General features: G+C 39.1%; 1 protein-coding gene across 2 annotated transcripts in view; it reads left to right on the top strand.

Annotated features, from left to right (window-relative positions):
- The window catches only part of ATP6V1H (ATPase H+ transporting V1 subunit H), a 113,952-nt gene that overhangs the window by 21,077 nt on the left and 73,695 nt on the right, over positions 1-19,180 (top strand). Inside the window, exons 6-8 of one of the 2 annotated variants that reach the window (XM_008255525.5) lie at positions 643-747; positions 4,762-4,815; positions 16,512-16,609. In XM_008255525.5, the coding sequence (XP_008253747.1) occupies positions 643-747; positions 4,762-4,815; positions 16,512-16,609 (257 nt within the window). The remainder of the gene's footprint in view (positions 1-642; positions 748-4,761; positions 4,816-16,511; positions 16,610-19,180) is intronic. The other variant, XM_008255526.5, reaches the window with a different exon arrangement.

Below are 19,180 nucleotides of genomic sequence, written 5' to 3'. Positions count from 1 at the left end.
GGAAATTCAAGGTGATCTCATAGAGTTTAGAAATATAATTGTGGTTACCAGAGGCTGGAGAGGGAAGGGTGAAGCGAAGGTCAGGGAAAGGTTGATTAGTGGGTGCTAGGTTATTGCTAGATGAGAATGAGTTCTGAGGTTCTATTACATAGTAGGGTGGCTACAGATAATATACTACATATTTTGTTACGAAGAAACTAACAGATAGGATTATTGGATGTTTTCATTTTAAACAAATGCTACAAGTTTGAATAAATAAATGATATGTTTACTTGATTGGACATTACATAATGTATACATGTACCAAAACATCACATTGTAGCCCATTACTATGTACAATTTTTTACATGTCAATTTTTAAAAAAAATAAAAAATATTAAAGTGGGAAAAATGTGGGGAATGGTACAAAATTCATAAAATGCAACCGATTTTGTTTCACTTTAGTGGAAATATTAAAAAGTATATTTTGAATGTTTATATTTCAAACTTTTTAAAAATGAATTATAAACAATGGTTTTGGGCAAGAGGTGAGTGTTAGAAAAATCATGTGGCAAAGTGGTTACAAATCCTGGACTTGTTAGGAACAGGGTGAGATTTTTAGAATCAATATAGTATTCAAATGTTTTTCTCTTTTGTTTTTAGGCAGCAAGAATTATTGCCAAGTTAGCAGCTTGGGGAAAAGAATTGATGGAGGGCAGTGACTTAAATTACTATTTCAATTGGATAAAAACTCAGCTGAGCTCACAGGTAAAAGAAATTCCTTCTAGTATCTTTGAGTGGAATGTAACATCCATGTTCTCTTAAGTTCTTATGGTAAATATGTTACAATTTTTTAAAAAAATAATGCCCTTTGAACTTGGTACATTCACCACACTCCTCTTAAGTACAATAGAATACTTTGCTTTCTTTGTTTGGCTACAATTCAAACCTTTCTGTCTTTTCTGCCACTCTGCATTTTCTACTCCTGCTTTTCAGAGGTCAGGGAGTATCTTGTGTTCCAGGTGGCTGCCAAGATTACAGTACTCGAGGTTGAAGAATTTGGTTTTTCTTCAAGATTGATTTATTTATTTGGAAGAGTTACAGACATACACACACACACACACACACACGCATGCATGCATGCACACACACATACATACAGATTGATTGATTGTTCATCTGTTGGTTCACTCCCCAAATGGATGCAATGGCCCAGGTTGGGCCTCGCCAAAGCCAGAATCCAGGAGCTTCTTCTAGACCTCCTACGTGGCAGGGTCCCAAGTGCTTGAGCCATCTTCAGCTGTTTTTCCAGGAGCATTAGTAGAGAGCTTGATCAGAAGTGGAGCAGCCTGGTGCTTATGTGGGATGTTGGCGTTGGAGGCAGCAGCTTAACCTGCTGCACCACAATGCTGGCCGCGTAGGTTGGATAATTGAAATGACCTGCACAACTCCACAAACACTCACATGAGACTTTTGACAAAGGAAGAAAAGTGGTACAGCAGGAGAGAGCATGCAGATGAATTCTGGGGTTGAGAAACTACAGGCATAGCTTCCATTTCTGCATTAGGGTTGTGAACCACTAAGATTTGTGCAAACTTTTGTTTCGGGAGACTTCTCTGAAAGTTTCTAAACGGAGTTTTTAAGTCCTTTTGATAACATAACCGGACCAAACTCTCTAACCAGTGATACCAGTAAACAAAGTGCCCTGGGTGCTGCCAGGAGGGTGCAGACTGAAAACACCACATTATAGATCAGCCTGCGTGGTATCCCTAAGTAAGCCTGGAGCTGCCAAAATGACTCTGTCTCACACAGTGGCTCCTTCCCTTGATTTCACAGTTTCTCAGTGGGATTGAATAGTGAGACTGAAAATTAAGACATGGCATCTGCTTATTGGTTGTCTTAGTTGCTTCTGGGCCTCTCTAGCTCACTTTTCCCTGGAGGAAAAGAGCTTGCTGGTGTGATAGCCCAGAAAATGACAAGTTTTCTGGTTTTAATCTTCATGGTTCTTCAGGATGGGGCAAAGACAGGACACTTAGCATGGCTCTGAGGAGGCTTTTTGTTAGGCTTCCAGTAACTAAATGCTACGTGAGAGGTCTAATGTGATTGATGCTCAGAAAAGAAATGAAATGAGGGTGGGGTGAGCACTATCTGGAGAAGAAAAGACAGAAGAGTGTATTGAGATTTTGGTTTGGGGTTGGACAACATGAAGGAAGGAGACCAAGAGGAATACTTTTTCTGGTTTTGTTGCCAACAATAGATTAAAAATATGTCTATTTGAAATAGACTTTTTTAGTTTTTATTTTTTGACAGGCAGAGTGGACAGTGAGAGAGAGAGACAGAGAGAAAGGTCTTCCTTTGCTCTTGGTTCACCCTCCAATGGCCGCCACGGCTGGCACACCGCGCTGATCCGATGGCAGGAGCCAGGTACTTCTCCTGGTCTCCCATGCGGTTGCAGGGCCCAAGTACTTGGGGCATCCTCCACTGCACTCCCTGGCCACAGCAGAGAGCTGGCCTGGAAGAGGGGCAACCGGGACAGAATCCGGCACCCCGACCGGGACTAGAACCCAGTGTGCTGGCGCCGCAAGGTGGAGGATTAGCCTAGTGAGCCGCGGCGCCGGCTGAAATAGACTTTTAGTAAGTTGCAATGTAGATTTCAGGAGACTTTGCTAGCGTTATTTTTACAGGTTTTAATTTGAGGCATGAGAGAGAAATGTCTTGACAGTTGGTTAGATTCACTATTGATCTTATCATTGTCTACCTTTGTGAGAGAGCCTAATTGCCTTTTGTATTTGAATAATTTTTTAAAAGATGTATTTATTTATTTGAAAATCAGAGAGAGACAGAGAAAGAGACAGAGATCTTCCATCTGCTGGTTCACGCCCTAGATGACTGCAGTGGCCAAGGCTGGGCCAGGCCAAAGCCAAGAGGTTCATCAGGGTCTTCCACTGGAGTGCAGGGACCCTAGCACTTGGGCTATCCTCTCCTGCTTTCCTAGGCCATTAGCAGTGAGTTGGATCATAAGTGGAGCAGCTGGGACACAAAGGGGTGCCCATAAGGATGCTGGCATCGCAGGCAGTGGCTTTATCCACTGTGCCACAACGCTGGACCCTGGATGGCTATTTCAGTGTCTTGAACAAAAATAAATCTTTTAAATGTCAGTAGTATCAATTTTAGCCTCTTTCTGGACTTAATTTTAAAAGATATTTTTAATAAGAACCACCAATTTCTAGATTTTACTGTTTGTGAGGTATTTCAAAAAACAAGTTTTTAAAACATGAAAAATCAGTATCTGAAAATGAGGTTTCAAATTTCAAAATGTTTGTTACTTTGACTTCAGAATGCTTAACTAGGAAACACTGCTCTGCCCCTCTCCCCCATTTTCTACTTTGAAATTCTATCTCCCTTTATATAAACTTCACCCTGCGTCAGTGTTGGCTTTCTGATACTAAGGGCCTCTTGTACCTGGGTCATGAAATAAAATTGGTGGAGAAGAATCTCTATACTACTGCAGCATGCTGCTAGCTTTGTGGGCCCTTTCACCTTTGACTTCTCATAGAAGTCACATTTATTTCTTGCCTCACAGGTGATTTGCCTTTCCTGGAATGGTTGACTGGTTGTAACCATGGTGGGGGAGACATTTCTGTCATCACTAGTGAAAGATAAAACAGATATCTCCGTGTCTAGAACACTTCTAATTAGAATTGAGCTACTTGATATTAGATAAATGCTCTTCAGGACCTCTTCTGTGTCTCTTAAGCGCACTCTATATCAGTCTTTGGCTTTAACTCGTGTTCTGGCCTTTCTGCTCTGTAAGCCCTTCTGCTATTGGGCCCCTCAGCAGGGCACCTTGTGCCTCTGGCTTTTCTCTTCAGAGTCTGGTCTTGCTTCAGCCTGCCTGTTATCCCACTCTCTTTGGCTGTGGGCAGACACATCATGTGCAGAGCCTTTGATCAGGATTAAATTATAGACTCCTTTATGAAGGTTGTGTAGCTGCTTTGTTCAAATGTCACATATGACATTTGTTCAAATGTCATATATCTGGTTTATCTGGAAGGTCTCTTTTTCTCTATCATGTGTGTTTTCTCCCTTATAAAGAGGACCACAACTTCATGATTCTAATAGAAATAAACGTACAAAAACCAAATTAGTTGCAACTTTGGGTATTTTTTTCCTCTGACTTTATGTGACATTTGGAAGCCTCCTTTTGGTAGTTTTATGCTTTGTTATGGAGGCTTGTGCCTGACACTTACTGAATCAAACAAAACTTTTCTTTTGGGAGTTCATTATCACTTTTCTCTTGCACTTTTCAACTTCTGACTTTCTGCTTTAAAATTTCTTTGGTCATTTCTATATAATACCTGAGATTTTGTTTGTTACTTTAACTTGATAGTACTTCTCTAGATAACCTCGTTTGATACTATATCATCTCTTCCTGTCATTAGGCACCTATTTTGAAAAACTTTGCCCCAGAATATAGTGCAAATAGTTCAGTTTAAAGCAGTCATCTTGCTGGTAGTCATTCAACAGGTAAATCCTGAGACTTAGAAATTTGCACTAGCCTCACAGAATTTAACTGGAGCTTAATATTCAGTTTGTTAGTAATTTATTAAGAAACTATCTGGAAGACTGTAATGAAATTCAGAGTATTTTGTCATCCTCATGCTTTCTTCAAGTAGAATTAGAGAAATAATTATAAAATTCATCCAGCTCCCTTCTGTAAGATGTTAAGTTAGGATAAAATTAAAAACAAAACTAAGTAATAAGTTATTTATTTTGTAATAGAAACTGCGTGGTAGCGGTGTTGCTGTTGAAACAGGAACAGTCTCTTCAAGTGATGTAAGTATATTCCTTCTTAATTCACTATCTCTTAACATCCTAAAAATAAATTATTTTGAGTCACAGAATTCTTAAAGTGTTTACTAGTTCCCAAACACTTAATTTCATGGATTTGTTTTATCACCTCCAATTAGGTTAATTGTGTTGCAAAACTGTATGTAAGTGTTTATGGTCCATAGTGGTCCCTTTTTCTGTGATAGATATGAGACTTGTTCTTCCCTATTGCTCTTCTTTTTCCAGATCACTTTATTTCAGACATGAGAGTCAAAGCAAGAGCCTAAATTCAGATGTATAACTGGAGTGAATAATCATGAAATCACTCTCTTCAAACTTCAGTTGTCTGATAAACAGTCTAATGACCTAATTGACAGGAGAACAGTGCATCAGTTGCTGGGAACTGAGTTAAATGATGGCACCGAAACTTGCAGCTGCACCATGCTGCTCAGTGCTTTAAGTGAGACTATGTGAGGGCCAAACTTGTTCCCTACCTTTTTCATGATCTCTCCATACATTTTTGTAGAGCCAGAAGATTAAAGGTTAAAAACCGTCCTATCTCCCAATGGTCGTTTCTTGACGTAAATTATCTTTCCTTCTTGGGAATGAGTTAACTTTGCTGTATCCCAGGAATAGCTTAAGATAGCAATAAGTTTGGACTAGTCAGGTTTGGCACGATGGGAGCCAGTCTAGAGAAAGAGAAAGAAGAGAAATGTAGGTGAGGTGCATATGATTTCGTTTGTTGGAAATATCTCTGGGAAACTGGGAAGTGTCTTTAGAGGGTGTTGTCTCTAACCTGCCTGTAATTGACCTAAATGAAGCTCTGTAGATACCATTTAATTAATGCCTATATTGATTACTGAGGCTTCTGTAATTACCTGTATGTGTGTCCTAAGACTGTAGCTGGCAGCAGAATCCAATTCTTTCTTTAATTTACTCATTTTCACTTTATTTGAAAGAGAGACAGAGGGACAGACAGAAATCCTCCATCGGCTACTTTACTGCTGAAATGTTCACAACAGCCAGGGCTGGGTCAGGCCAATCCGGGAACTCAATCTTGGTCTTCCACATGGGTGGCAGGGACCCAACTACTTGAGCTATCACCCAGGGTGCACATTAACAGGAAGCTGAATTGGAAATGGAGGAGCTATATCTGACACTCTGATGTGGGATACAGGCATCCCAAGCAGCCTCATAGCTGCTGCACCAAATGCATGCCCCAAGAATCTGTTTTCAGGGCTAACAGCTGGGATTGTCTTGGGGTGTAGGTTGATAGAAATGGAAATGAATCTTCCAAAGTGGAATCAGAGGAAGCTGTCAACTAAAGAAGCCATCTTAGAGCCAGGGTGGGGAGAAGTAGTAGGTAGGGAGTCTAATTATTTGGTCATAGGCAGGGTTTCACGTGGGAATCTTTATCTCGTGTGCCTTGAATTATTACCAGTTTGAAATTTTTGAAAAATTGTTCAGTTTTTGTATTTTATACATATTGGTGGATTTTTAAAAACAGATACTTTCAGGATTGTCTTACAAACTTGCCTAGGTAGTTGTTACAGTGTTGGTAAGTTATTAGAGCTTAACATGAGAAGGTATAAGCTCTGCAAACAGGACATTCTGATTTTGCTCTTCTTTCTCCAGTGTACTGACAAAACAAAACTGATAAGTTGGACTGGCAATGCGTTAGTCAAAGTGATTTATCAGTAGATTCATACACATATGTTCCAAATGGAATTAGTGGGTGTAACTGTGAGAATGGAAAAGACGGCTTTTGATTTCTCTCTTCTCTTGAGTACCCTTCAAACCTGAACATTTTCTGACGCTTCCTGAAGGCTCTCACTTTTTCAAATGACGGTCACTTGAAAAGAAGGCCTCAATAAGTGGACTGAGAAAGGTGTCACCTCTTCCTTTGATACCTGTGTTTTAAAAGGGGAATCTTAGTCTAGTAGGTACTACTTATTGAGCACCTACTATATACATGGCTCTGTTTTACTTATTTGACATTTACATACCCTTGAAGATCCACTTGCTGTCTTTTTCGTTGTTCATACTATTAGCCACACTTTGTGGCTGAGCCATGGGGCCAAGCAGAAAAGAGTACCAGTGTGCCCAAGTCATATAACAAATGAATGGCAGAGCTGCAACGAAATGGGTTACTCCCTAAGAGAACTGGACTGGAATTGGATCTTTAATGCATCTCTCAAATCAGAATGTCTACTCAGATTTTTTAATATATCCATATCATATCTTAAAATCCCCTTAGGTTTTCAGAATGGAGACAAACACAAACTGCATTCCATAACATTGCCACTTGATGGCAGTATAAGACAAACAAAATTTTGCATTATGAAATGCAAAATGAACACAGTTCAGCAGTCTTTTAAAAATAGTCACAGAAGTATTATCATGATTTATCAGTGGATCATTACAAACATTTTAATTTAAATGACATTATATAAATGGGACTTCCTCAAAATGCATTATCTTTATTTAGTTGTGAAAATAATAGACAACATCAAATTACAGGTAGTTACCTTAAACAGCCTGTTCAGTTCTTTACTGGTTCTTGAAAGGGAATTATAAATCATTTCTTCTGAGGAAGCAGTCCTGCCTGGGAAGTAGATTGTTGTGCTGATGTCCTGGTAAGAGGATGCTGTGATCTCTGACAGGATCTGGGAATTTTTTGCTTGTTTCTTTGTTTCCCTTTTTCCTGTGCCCACTTTCTTTGTAGGTGTATGTAGGAGAGCAGGGTGACTTCTTGCTCCTTAATTTGACTGTAACCTGTTCTCTAGCTCCTGTTGTTACAGATCCTGGTATAGCATTTAGTATTGCGTGATGGACGTTGTTTCACAGGAAATAAGTGACTTGATGAAGTTGTACGTTCTCCTTTGATCTTGCATCTTAATGTTTCTGCAGCAGCTCTGTTCTTTAGACTTGTGATGATAGAAAGGTTCTGTGTATCCACACTATCCTCTACAGAAGCCTTGTATGTCACTGGAGCACTTGGAAATGTGGCTAGTGAGAACAAGAAAGTAAATTTTCAATTTTAGTTAAGGATTTTTAAAAGCAGCTTTATTGAAGTAGATTTTACATACCATGATATTCATTGATTTTCAGGTGGGTGGACCTTAGTGTATCTGAGCTGTGCAACCATTGCCATAGTCTAACTTTGTGACATTTGTAGCACTTCAAAAAAAAAAAAAAAAAAAGAAACCAAATCCTGTACACATGAATAGTCTCTTTCTCATTTCTACTCTCCTCCCAACCCCTGGCAACCACATATCTACTTTCTGTCTTGGGATTTACCTTTTTCATGTAAACAATGATACACAGGGCCTTGTGTGCCTGATTTCTTTTGCTTAGCATAATGTTTTTTGAGATTCATCCATGTTTTAGCAAAGCTAAACCTAACAGCATTTTAGATGAGGAGAAAATATTTCTTTCTTTCTTTCTTTTTTTTTTTTTTGACTTTTGACTAGATTCCTTAAAGTTGTTTTCTGTGGCAGTTCTGATTCTGATGTCCTTGCTAGTAGAGGTGTTTTTTTTTTTTTTTTTTTTTTTTTTTTTTTTTTTTTTTTTTTTTAATCTTGTCACTTTGGCTTTGTTTTTAATTGAATGCTGCACTGATGTGACATTTGGCCATTTTACAGAAGAGGGGAGGACTCCCTGGGTTTAGTGCTTCACTTTTTGTTGATAAATCCATCAAAAGTGCTACCCAGGAGCCAGAGTTGCGGTGCATTGGGATAAATACCCTCTTGCAATGCCAGCATCCCATATGGCCACCAGTGAGTCTAAGCTGTTCCACTTCCAATCCACTTCCCTGCTAATTTACCTGGGAAAGCAGCTGAGGATGGCCCAAGTGCGTGGGACCCTGCACTTACATGGGAGACCTGAATGAAGCTCCTGGCTCCCGGCTTTGGCCTGGCCCAACCCCAGCCATTGTGGCCATTTAGGGAGTGAACCAGTGGGTAGACTATCTCTCTTGCTCTGTGTATCTCTCCCTCTCCTTCTGTAACTTCTTAAATAAAATAAGTCTTAAAAAGAAAGTGCTACCAAGCAGCAGAAATCAACTGGCTGTGAGAAACTCACATAACACAGAAAATCTGTTGCTTAACAGTAGTGTGCTCCAGCTGTGAGTTGTAAAGTGTGTGGGGACTCAGGGTACCTCAGTCAGTTACAGTCATCCTCCCTGCTTATTCATGGTTTTACTTTCCATGGTTTCATTTACCCATAGTCAGCTGAGGTCCCAAAATATTACCTGGAAAATACCAGAAATAACTCATAAAATTTAAAAATAGATTTAATTATAGTCTATTATTGTAATTGTTTTATTTTATGATTTGTTATAGTTGTCCATGATTTGGTGTGCCTAATTTATAAACTATATAGATATGTATGCACACATGGGAAAAAATAGGACATTTAGTGTTCAGTACTATTCTATAGTTTCTAGAATTCACTGGCAGTCTTGGAATGTATTCCTGGCAGATAAGTATTGGGAAGAATCACCTGTACATGTTTTTTTGTGTGTATTTCAGGAGCGTTGTTACTCACCTAAAGCAGTTTTTGATGTTTTTTTATTGTCTTTTTATCACAAAGTTAATATTTTTCATATATTATAAATCTTTAAAATATGTGCATGGGAGAATGTTAAGAGACTGCAGGAAAGATAAGAATCTATGACTTTGGTTTTTCTGATCAGATTTTGGAAGGATTGCCTGGAGGTATATTTTAGCAACTCAAAAGAAAGTTAAATGATTAATATTTGAGTATCAGAGTTTCTTTTTACATGTCATTTTCAAATACAGCACCATAAACAATAGTAGTAATACTATATCTTAAGTATGTTCTTGGAAGTTGTACACACAGCAATAATTTATATAGTAAATCATGTTTTCTTAGTTACATCGATAATCCCTGGGCTGGCATTGTGACATAATGGGTAAGGCCACTGTCTGTGTGATGCCAGCATCCCAGGTGTGCGCCGGTTCCAGTCCAAACTGTGCCACTTCTGATCCAGCTGTGTGCTAGTGCACCTGGACGAGCAGCGGAGGATGGTTCAGGTGCTTGAGCCCCTTCCACCCATGTCAGAGACCTAGTTGGGGCTCCTGACTTCTGGCTTTGGCCTGGCCCAGCCCTTGCCATTGCAGCCATTTGGGGAGTGAATCAGCCAATGGAAGACCTTTCTATATGTCTCTCCCTCTCACTCTAACCTGCCTTTCAAACACATGAAATGAATCTTAAAAAACAAAACTAAACAAACAAACAAAAAAACACAAAAAATCTTTTTACCTATAGTAAGGTCCCAAATAAGATTAAGAGTGTAGTTGAAGATTTATTTGTAAACTTGTAAATAGTGAAATATCTCTTTATGAGACTACCTTAATTTAATCTAAGTATTTTATGCATATTGACTAGAGGGTTTTTATTTTAAAGATTTATTTAGTTACTTGAAAGTCAGAGTTACACTGAGAGGCAGAGAGAGAGAGAGAGATACCGAACTTCCATCTGCTGGTTCACTTCCCAATTGGCAGTGCTGATCTGAAGCCAGGAGCCAGGAGCTTCTTCCAGGTCTCTCACATGGGTGCAGAGACCTAAGGACTTGAGCCATCTTCTGCTGCTTTCCCAGGCCATAGCAGAGAGCTGGATTGGAAGTGGAGCAGCCGGGCCTTGAACTGGCACTCTTATGGGATGCCGGCATTGTAGGTGGCGGCTTTACCTGCTAAGGCACAATGCCGGCCCCAACTGGAGGGGTTTTTTAGTAAGTCAACTTTAACATCATTCTTGCTATGTATATTTTAGTTCCTGAATATCAGATAATAATAGTTTACCTTACAATTATTTAATGTTTTATAGTAACTGATTTTGATTTCATAGCAGATTTTCTAAAAGAAACTTTTAGGTTGATGGGGTGGAAATTATTTTCCTTTTTTGATGAACCAACAACTTTGAAGGGGTTAAATGATTTGTTCAAGATAATGTGGCAGAACTTCTGATTGCTGGTTCTAGTGTTCAGTCCTTCCCCTCCTCTTCTTGTCTTTCTTTTTTTCATATTATGTCATAACCTACATAAAGAAAGATGCACAGATGTTAAGTGTTCACCAAGATGAATTATCCCTTATGGTTCATCTTACTTGATCCTTTTTTTTTTCATTTCAGCATTTATAAATGTTTCATTATTATGAACTCTAATATTGTTATCTACAATATCAATCTGTAAACTCTGTATTAATGGGATCATATACAGTATGAATTCTTAATGTTTCTTGATTTGTTTGCTTGCTATTGTATCTGTGATGTCAACTCATTTTCAGTGGTAATTCTTTTTCACTGATGTGTGTTATTCTATTATAAATGAATACAAGTGTAATCCATTCTCTTACTGGGTTCTAGTTTTTGGCTATTGTGAATAACATTGCTCTGAACATTCTTGTGCATGTCTTTTGGGGCAGTGGTATACAATTATGTGTGGAATGCATAATTCTAGAGTGGAATTGCAGGGTAATAGGATATATGTAAATTTCGTTTTAATAGATACTGGCAGTTATTTTTCTAAACCAATTTATGTTGCTCTTAACAAAGTATGAGAATCCTGTTTGTTCTATGTCCCTATTAACACCTGATTTTGTCCTGTGTTATTTTTTTAAGTAAATGATTCTGTAGTATAAGAAGAATTACACATATACATGTGTACAAGTTCACTTGTTCTACAGATGAATCTTTTCATAGGCATGAAACCTACTTAATGTTTCTGGGACCATTAATAATTTCCTACCATTTTATCTAAAACTAGTTTCTCAAACTTATTTTCACTTATTGTGTTTCACAAGTTCATGTTTGTGCTCCACTGATAGCAGGGTATTGCAATTTTCACTGTGAAACAGATGTTTTTTATGCAGTAGCTTGTTTTCTCAAGTGCTTACAACTCCAAAATGTAGATGTGAATACCATCCTTGCTTTTTAAATGTATTTTGCACATTCTATCACAAAAATATAAAGAAAAATATGAAACAGTGTGAACATTTTTATAACATTAAATTTACTTTGGTACAATATCACTCATGTTTCATGTTTATCTTTTGTTGCATACTTATTTTGTAATTTCTCATTTATGAATTTTTCTATAATTCTTCAGATTATGGTTCTTAAAGATGATATTCACCAGGCAGGTAAATCCTGTCAGTTGCTATTTCCCCTATGATATTATCATGTAATATAGTTGCAGTTAAGTGTGCTCACAGGTAAAAATAGGGTTTTTCTTTGCCATTGAAGTTTGCTGCATAGAAAGTGCATTTTTTGGCAAGTGCTTAGGATGTGCCAGGATATTGGCACAGTACAAAGAGCACTAGCTCAAACATGGAGCTGACTTCTATTACCACCCCAAGATTATGATAATGCTATATTGTTTATTATTTCTGTGCTATTAATTATTTTAAGTATAGAAATTTTGGTCAAATTTTTAAACTTTTAGACCTTTAAACTGTATGTATTAGAATATTGTTCATTTGGAATTAGTGTAAGATATAGAGTTAAGTTGCACTTTTGCTTGTTCATTCAAGAAATAATTATTGAGTGTCTTCTAGTTACAGTGCATCATGCTGAAAGATTAACACTGATCTCAGCAGGCGTGAGTCCTGCTTCAGAGGGTTATATTCTATCTGAGAGAACAGCCTGAACAAGTAATTGTGGAATGTATTCTTTCCGTAAACATGCAGCATTGTGTATAAGGGAGAAGCATGGAGTCCAAGAGCCCAATTAACGGTCTCATGTAGGGATTCAGATTTGCTTTGGCTATCCTAGGAAGTGTAAGGGATGAAAAGTGTGAGCCTGGGGAGAGGGGCCAATTGTGTTGTGTGGGTGTAAGGGGACACAGACCCTGCTGTGGGTCTGGGTTTTGGACAGGAGGAAGGTCAACTGTCTCTCCTAGGTGACAGGCATGTAAGAGTGGCTGGAAAGGTAGATCAGGTTGAAGGTGAGGTAATGGTAGTTTAGTGAGTCACTAGCAAGTAGGCTGTTTTTCTCTTACCTGCTGAGAGTGAGGGAAAGCAGCAGGATAGGAGAAGAGTAGTGAATGTGTGCAAGGATTCTGGGAACTGGTAGAAACAGCAGAGACCCAGGTGTTTGTGGCTTTGCGTGGTTGTATGAGTTTTCTCCAGAGCTATTGAATTTTCCCTGTGTAGCATTAGAGATGGTGACTGGTTGGATTGATCCAAAGTTGATTATTTTCTTTAAAAAAAAAATTGAATAATTTTTACAAGAGTAGTGAGACAATTTAAGTGATGACAAATGATGCATTCTATTTTGTTCAATTGAAAGCAATAATTCAGTCATTTAACAGTGCTGTTGTTACTCTGTACTTTGAAAAGCATATCTGGAATGATGTGGGAACTGCCTTGTAGTGTTTGATAGGACAGGGTACTGCCTGGCCTGGGACCAGCACCTTTTATATGCTTGTTTATAATGTGAATGCTCAAGCCATAAATAATGAAAAATCTGTATTTGTAGTGTGTTATGTATTTCCTTGTAACATGGTGAATGGACACAAGAAAGAAGGAGAAAGAACAAATTTTTGTGTTGAGAAGGAATTGATGATAAGTGGAAGAAGAGGGAATGCCCAGGTTGCCTTTATCAAATCCATTCAGTCTAGAAACCTTGCTCAGGTTCTCTCTCTAGATAAGAAAGTTGAAATTCATATCCTTCAGTCAAGGTTGCTACCTGCTGATGTAATTGGAAAAAGAAATTTTTTCCCACTATGAAAGATTATTTTAGAACTGAAAATGTTCTTTTTGGTTGTTAATTTCTGTTAATGTTTTGAGTTGTCAGGAAAATTACGTTCCTGGATATATTGTATAAACTGTGTTCACTACTTTCTAGTTGGAACATAAGATAATCTTTTCTTTATTTTTTATTTATTTTTTGACAGGCAAAGTTAGACAGTGAGAGAGAGAGAGGGAGAGACAGAAAGGTCTTCCTTCTGTTGGTTCACCCCCCAAATGGCCACTATGGCCGGCACACTGCGCCGATCCAAAGCAAGGAGCCAGGTGCTTCCTCCTGGTCTCCCATGCGGGTCCAGGGCCCAAGGACTTGGACCATCCTCCACTGCCCTCCCGGGCCACAGCAGAGAGCTGGAATGGAAGAGGAGCAACTGGGACAGAATCCGGCGCCCCAACCGGGACTAGAACCTGGGGTGCCGGCACTGCAGGCGGAGGATTAGCCAAGTGAGCCAAGGCGCCGGCCAAGATAATCTTTTCTTAATAATGTCCGTCCCAACAGGTGTATTTGTATTATTCTGATTGTATGTTTTAGTGCTTGCAGTTTCTTTGAAGTTTTAAATTTTATATGTTATTTAAATTAGAACACAAGATAGGTGTTATAGTGCATTGAGTTGCTACTTTATATGCCTGCAACCCATATCAGAGTGCTGGTGTTGAGTTCTCGCTATTCCACTTTCAATTCAACATTTCTGCTAATGCATGGCCTGGAAGATAGTAGATGATGTCTCAGGGACATGGGCCCTGTCACTCATGTGGGAGACCCAGATGGAGTTCCCAGCTCATGGCTTAACCTGGCTCAGTCCTGGCTGTTGAGGGCATTTGGTGAGTGAACAGTGGATAGAAAATCAATCTCTCTCTCTCTCTGTGTGCTTTTGAAATAGATGATAATAAATAAATTAACATTAATAAAAATTAGAACACAGTTTAGTGGCATCATATATATTAGCTTTCTGATTTTATGTAACATCTGTGATTCTTTTTTCTAAAAAAATTTTTCTTCTTTTTTTAACTAGCATGTTCCCTATGAAGTTTAGGGTCTGAAGTTTCCTTTTGTCTCTCTACTTCCTAAAGATAGAAAGAAAGCTCATTGTAAATATTTAGGAAAATGGATGCAGACTGGAAACTTCCTAGGTATGATTCCTTCTTTCTTTTTTTTTTTTAAAGATTTTATTTATTTATTTGAGAGGTAGAGTTACAGACAGTGAGTTACAGACAGTGAGTGAGAGGGAGAGAGAGAGAAAGGTCTTCCGTCCGCTGATTCATTCCCGAAATGGCCACAATGGCCGTAGCTGTGCTGATGCAAAGCCAGGATCCAGGAGCTTCCTCTGGGTCTCCCACTCGGGTGCAGGGGACCAAGCACTTGGGCCATCTTCTACTGCCCTCTCAGGCCCCAGCAGAGAGCTGGATTGGAAGAGGACCAGCAGAGACTAGAACTGGTGCTCATATGGGGTGCCAGTGGCACAGGCGGGGGATTAACCCACTGTGCCATAGCGCCAGCCCCTGCTTTTTTTCTTAAAAGATTTATTTATTATTTATTTGAAAGACAGAGTTACAGAGAAAGCAGGAGAAAGAGAGAGAGATCTATCTATCTTCCATCAGCTGGTTCAATCCCTAAATGACTGTAATGGCTGGGGCTGGGTCAGGCTGAAACCAGGAACTTATTCCAGGTCTCCCACATGGGTGCAGGGGCCCAAGCACTAGGGCCGTCCTCTGCTGCTTTCGCAGGTACATTATCAGGGAGCTGGATTGGAAGTGGAGTAGCTGGAATTTGAACCAGCACCCATATGGGATGCTGGCGTCTCCGGTGGCAGCTTACCCCACTGGGTCACAAAGCTGGCCCTGAATCTTGTTTATTTTAATAAATTTCAGATTTAAGCACGGTTTTTATGAGATGGTGCCATTGAACTTATTTTTTAAAAATCATAGACTATCTTTTACAAGTATTTAACTTTTTATATGCCATATAGATTTTTCTTTCTGTTTATGTGAGAGACAGAGAGCAGGGATGGGGGGGGGAGGGGGGAGGGGAGGGGAGGGGAGAAGAGAGGAGAGAAAGAAAACGAGAGAGAGAGAGAGAGAGAGACAGAGTTCCTATCTGCTGGTTCATTTTCCAAATGCCCACAGAGTCAGGCTGGGCCAGGTCAAAACTGAGAACTGGGAACTCAATTCAGGTCTCCCATATGAATGAGAGAGACCCAAACGCCTGAACCATTATCTGCTGCATCCCAGGTTGTACATTAGCAGGAAGCTAGAATTGGGAGCAGAGCCAGGACTCTGCTAGGGTTTATGGGTGTCCCAACAAATGATTTAACCAGTTGGCCCAACACTGACTTCCCAGGTCTTTTTTTTTTTTTTTTTTTAAGTTCAACCATTTATTGAGTTTTTCTAATATATCTACCTGTGTGCTAAATGGAATCATTTCCCTTCAACCCAATGATGTCCTTCAGGGTGCGTGACAGTGTGGTCCCCGTGAAGGAAGAAGAAACTGAATATTAGATCCGGTCGGAGATCATACAAATATAGGCTTGTCTCAAAGCAGATACTGTCAGGGTTTTTTGTTCTTTAATATTTGTGTTTTATGTCAAGTGGTATTCTTTCTATATACTGCCTCTATTCAGAGGTATGTGAAATGTTGCAAGGCAGAATGCTTATTTATCAAACTATATCAAAGTTATAACTATCCGTGCCTTTCCTAACTATGTGTGTTAAGTAGTCTTAACTTGTGTTGATTTAATTTAGGAGACAAAATCGTCTTCATTTTTAAGAGGTGGAGAAAAAGCAAAGATGAAGATCAGCCTTTGAAAAGATAGGGGGTTTTGGGTGCTCTCATGCTAACAAGTTCTAGTAAAATACCAGACCTTTCATCTAGACATTTGTGTGCGTGACTTTTTAAATGCTTTCCGAGTTTAAAAGTGTGCACTTCTTCTTGCATAGAGTTCTCAATACGTGCAGTGCGTTGCTGGGTGTTTGCAGCTGATGCTCCGGGTCAATGAGTACCGCTTTGCCTGGGTGGAAGCAGATGGGGTAAACTGGTGAGTGCCCTTTACTTTTAATGTAGAATAACATTGAAAAGTATTTCCCCTTGACATTTTCAAAGAAATTAATACATTTAATCATCTCAGTAGAGTACTATTTTTTTTTCATGTCTGTTTAACAATGGACTATGCTAACCTTCTTAGAAGTCAGTAACTATCAATCTGAATGTTTCCCTTCCCTTGCTTGGTCTGTGCTTTTATAAGAGGTTATAGTTTCCTAAGAACTTACTGCTGGTCAGAACAAATTCCAGGTATTTAGATAAAGAAATTACATAAGTATTTTGTGGTGAATGCAGGCAAAATCCATGAGAAAAGGTTGTACTCAGAAAAGAAGTGAGAATAAACCATTATTTCTAATGCCATATGATTTAGTTCATTTGTGGGGTTTTCATTTGCAGGTATAGAAACTTTGAGGATATGCCTCTGCCTATTCAGGTTTAACAAACTGACCGAAATAAACAACCTAACACTCTCCTCACCTAAATAAATACTGGAAATCCTATTTTACTACCCGAAAGCCAACTTATTTCCTAATGAGAGATATAACTACTTTTAACCCAAATACCATTTAGTAAGGGCATTATTTTTCTGTTGGCAAATTTGTACAGGAAGCTAGGTTAAGAACAGATTGCTTAGTGAATGAGAATTTAGAACAAGAGTTGATTGAATGATCTCATACTAGTGTCGTTAGACTCCGTCAGACTCCTACAGTACTTCTCCAGTGTAGGGATATCCCTGTGAAAGGGACCCAAAGATTCTGAATGTCTCATTGGACCTTTGCATGAACTATTCTGGGGTAGGTTACTTTTGCAAATGGCTGCTATTAGGAATTGGACTTAATTGTCACAAACTACTCAATAGTTATCAACTTAGAAAGGTAGTAATTGTTCTTGTATTTATCTGAAGAATTTCAGTCTATTACTGCTTAGTCTTCAATATTCCAGGAAAAATGGGCATCTTAGTTTTCTTTTTTTTTTTTTTTTTTTTTTGGCATCTTAGTTTTCTATCTGGGTCCAGTAGACCCTTTTATATATAGTCATTTTATAAAAATTAAACGAATTAGATAATAGACTAATCTTGTAATAAGTAAATTTTGAGGCCAGTATTGTGGCATAGTGGGTGAAGCCAGTTCCTACAATGCCAACATCTCATATGGGTGCTGGTTCAACTCCTGGCTGCTCCACTCTGATCCAGCTCTCTGCTAATGGCCTGGGAAAAGCAGCAGAATATGGCCCAAGTTCTTGGACCCTGCTACCCATCTGGGAGACCTGGAAGAAGCTCCTGGCATCATCATTGCAGCCATCTGGGGATGTGAACCAGTGGATGGAAGATCTCCTTCAGTAACTCTAACTTTCAAATATATAAATAAATCTTAAAGTAAATTTTGATGTACACATATCATAAAAGGTTAAAGAAAATCATGTCCTCTCATGGGCTTTTCAGCCAGATCCGAGTGCCTTTAGGGCTGATTCTGAGGCCAGAGTGCTATTTAGGACATCCGCCATTCTATGAGTCTGCTGAGTATCTCACTTCCCATGTTGGATCACTCTCCCCTTTATTTATTCTATCAGTTGGTGTTAGCAGATACTAGACTTGTTTATGTGCTCCCTTTGACTCTTAGTCCTTTCATTATGATCAATTGTGAACTGAAATTGATCACTTGGAGTAGTGAGATGGCATTGGCACATGCCACCTTGATGGGATTGAATTGGAATCCCCTGGTATGTTTCCAACTCTACCAATTGGGGCAAGTCAGCCCGAGCATGCCCCAAAGTATACATCTCTTCCCTCTCTTATTCCCACTCTTATGTTTAACAGGGATCACATTTCAGTTAATTTTCAACACTTAAGAATAACTGTGTGATAATTACAGAATTAAACCAGTCATATTAAGTAGAACAGACAAAAAAAAATACTATGAGGGATAATGTATTAAGTTGTCCATTAGCAGTCAGGGCTATGCTGATCAAGTCACCATTTCTCATAGTGTCCATTTCACTTCAGGAGGTTTCCTTTTTGGTGTTGAGTCAGTTGTCACCGATCAGGGAGAACATATGGTATTTGTCCCTTTGGGACTGGCTTACTTCACTCAGCATGATGTGTTCCAGATTCCTCCATTTTGTTGCAAATGACTGGATTTCGTTGTTTCTTACTGCGGTATAGTACTCTAAAGAATACATATCCCATAATTTCTTTATCCAGTCTACCGTTGATGGGCATTTAGGTTGGTTCCAGGTCTTGGCTATTGTGAATTGTGCTGCAATAAACATTAGGGTGCAGACCGCTTTTTTGTTTATCAATTTAAACTCCTTTGGGTAAATTCCAAGGAGTGGGATGGCTGGGTCGAACGGTAGGGTTATATTCAGGTTTCTGAGGAATCTCCAGACTGATTTCCATAGTGGCTTGACCAGTTTGCATTCCCACCAACAGTGGGTTAGTGTCCCTTTTTCCCCACATCCTCGCCAGCATCTGTTGTTGGTAGATTTCTGCATGTGAGCCATTCTAACCGGGGTGAGGTGAAACCTCATTGTGGTTTTGATTTGCATTTCCCTGATTGCTAGTGACCTT

Source organism: Oryctolagus cuniculus, chromosome 6, assembly GCF_051225735.1.
Source record: "Oryctolagus cuniculus isolate XC-2025 breed Fujian yellow rabbit chromosome 6, ASM5122573v1, whole genome shotgun sequence".
Lineage (NCBI taxonomy): Eukaryota > Metazoa > Chordata > Mammalia > Lagomorpha > Leporidae > Oryctolagus > Oryctolagus cuniculus.
This window is presented reverse-complemented; position numbering and strand designations above follow the sequence as displayed.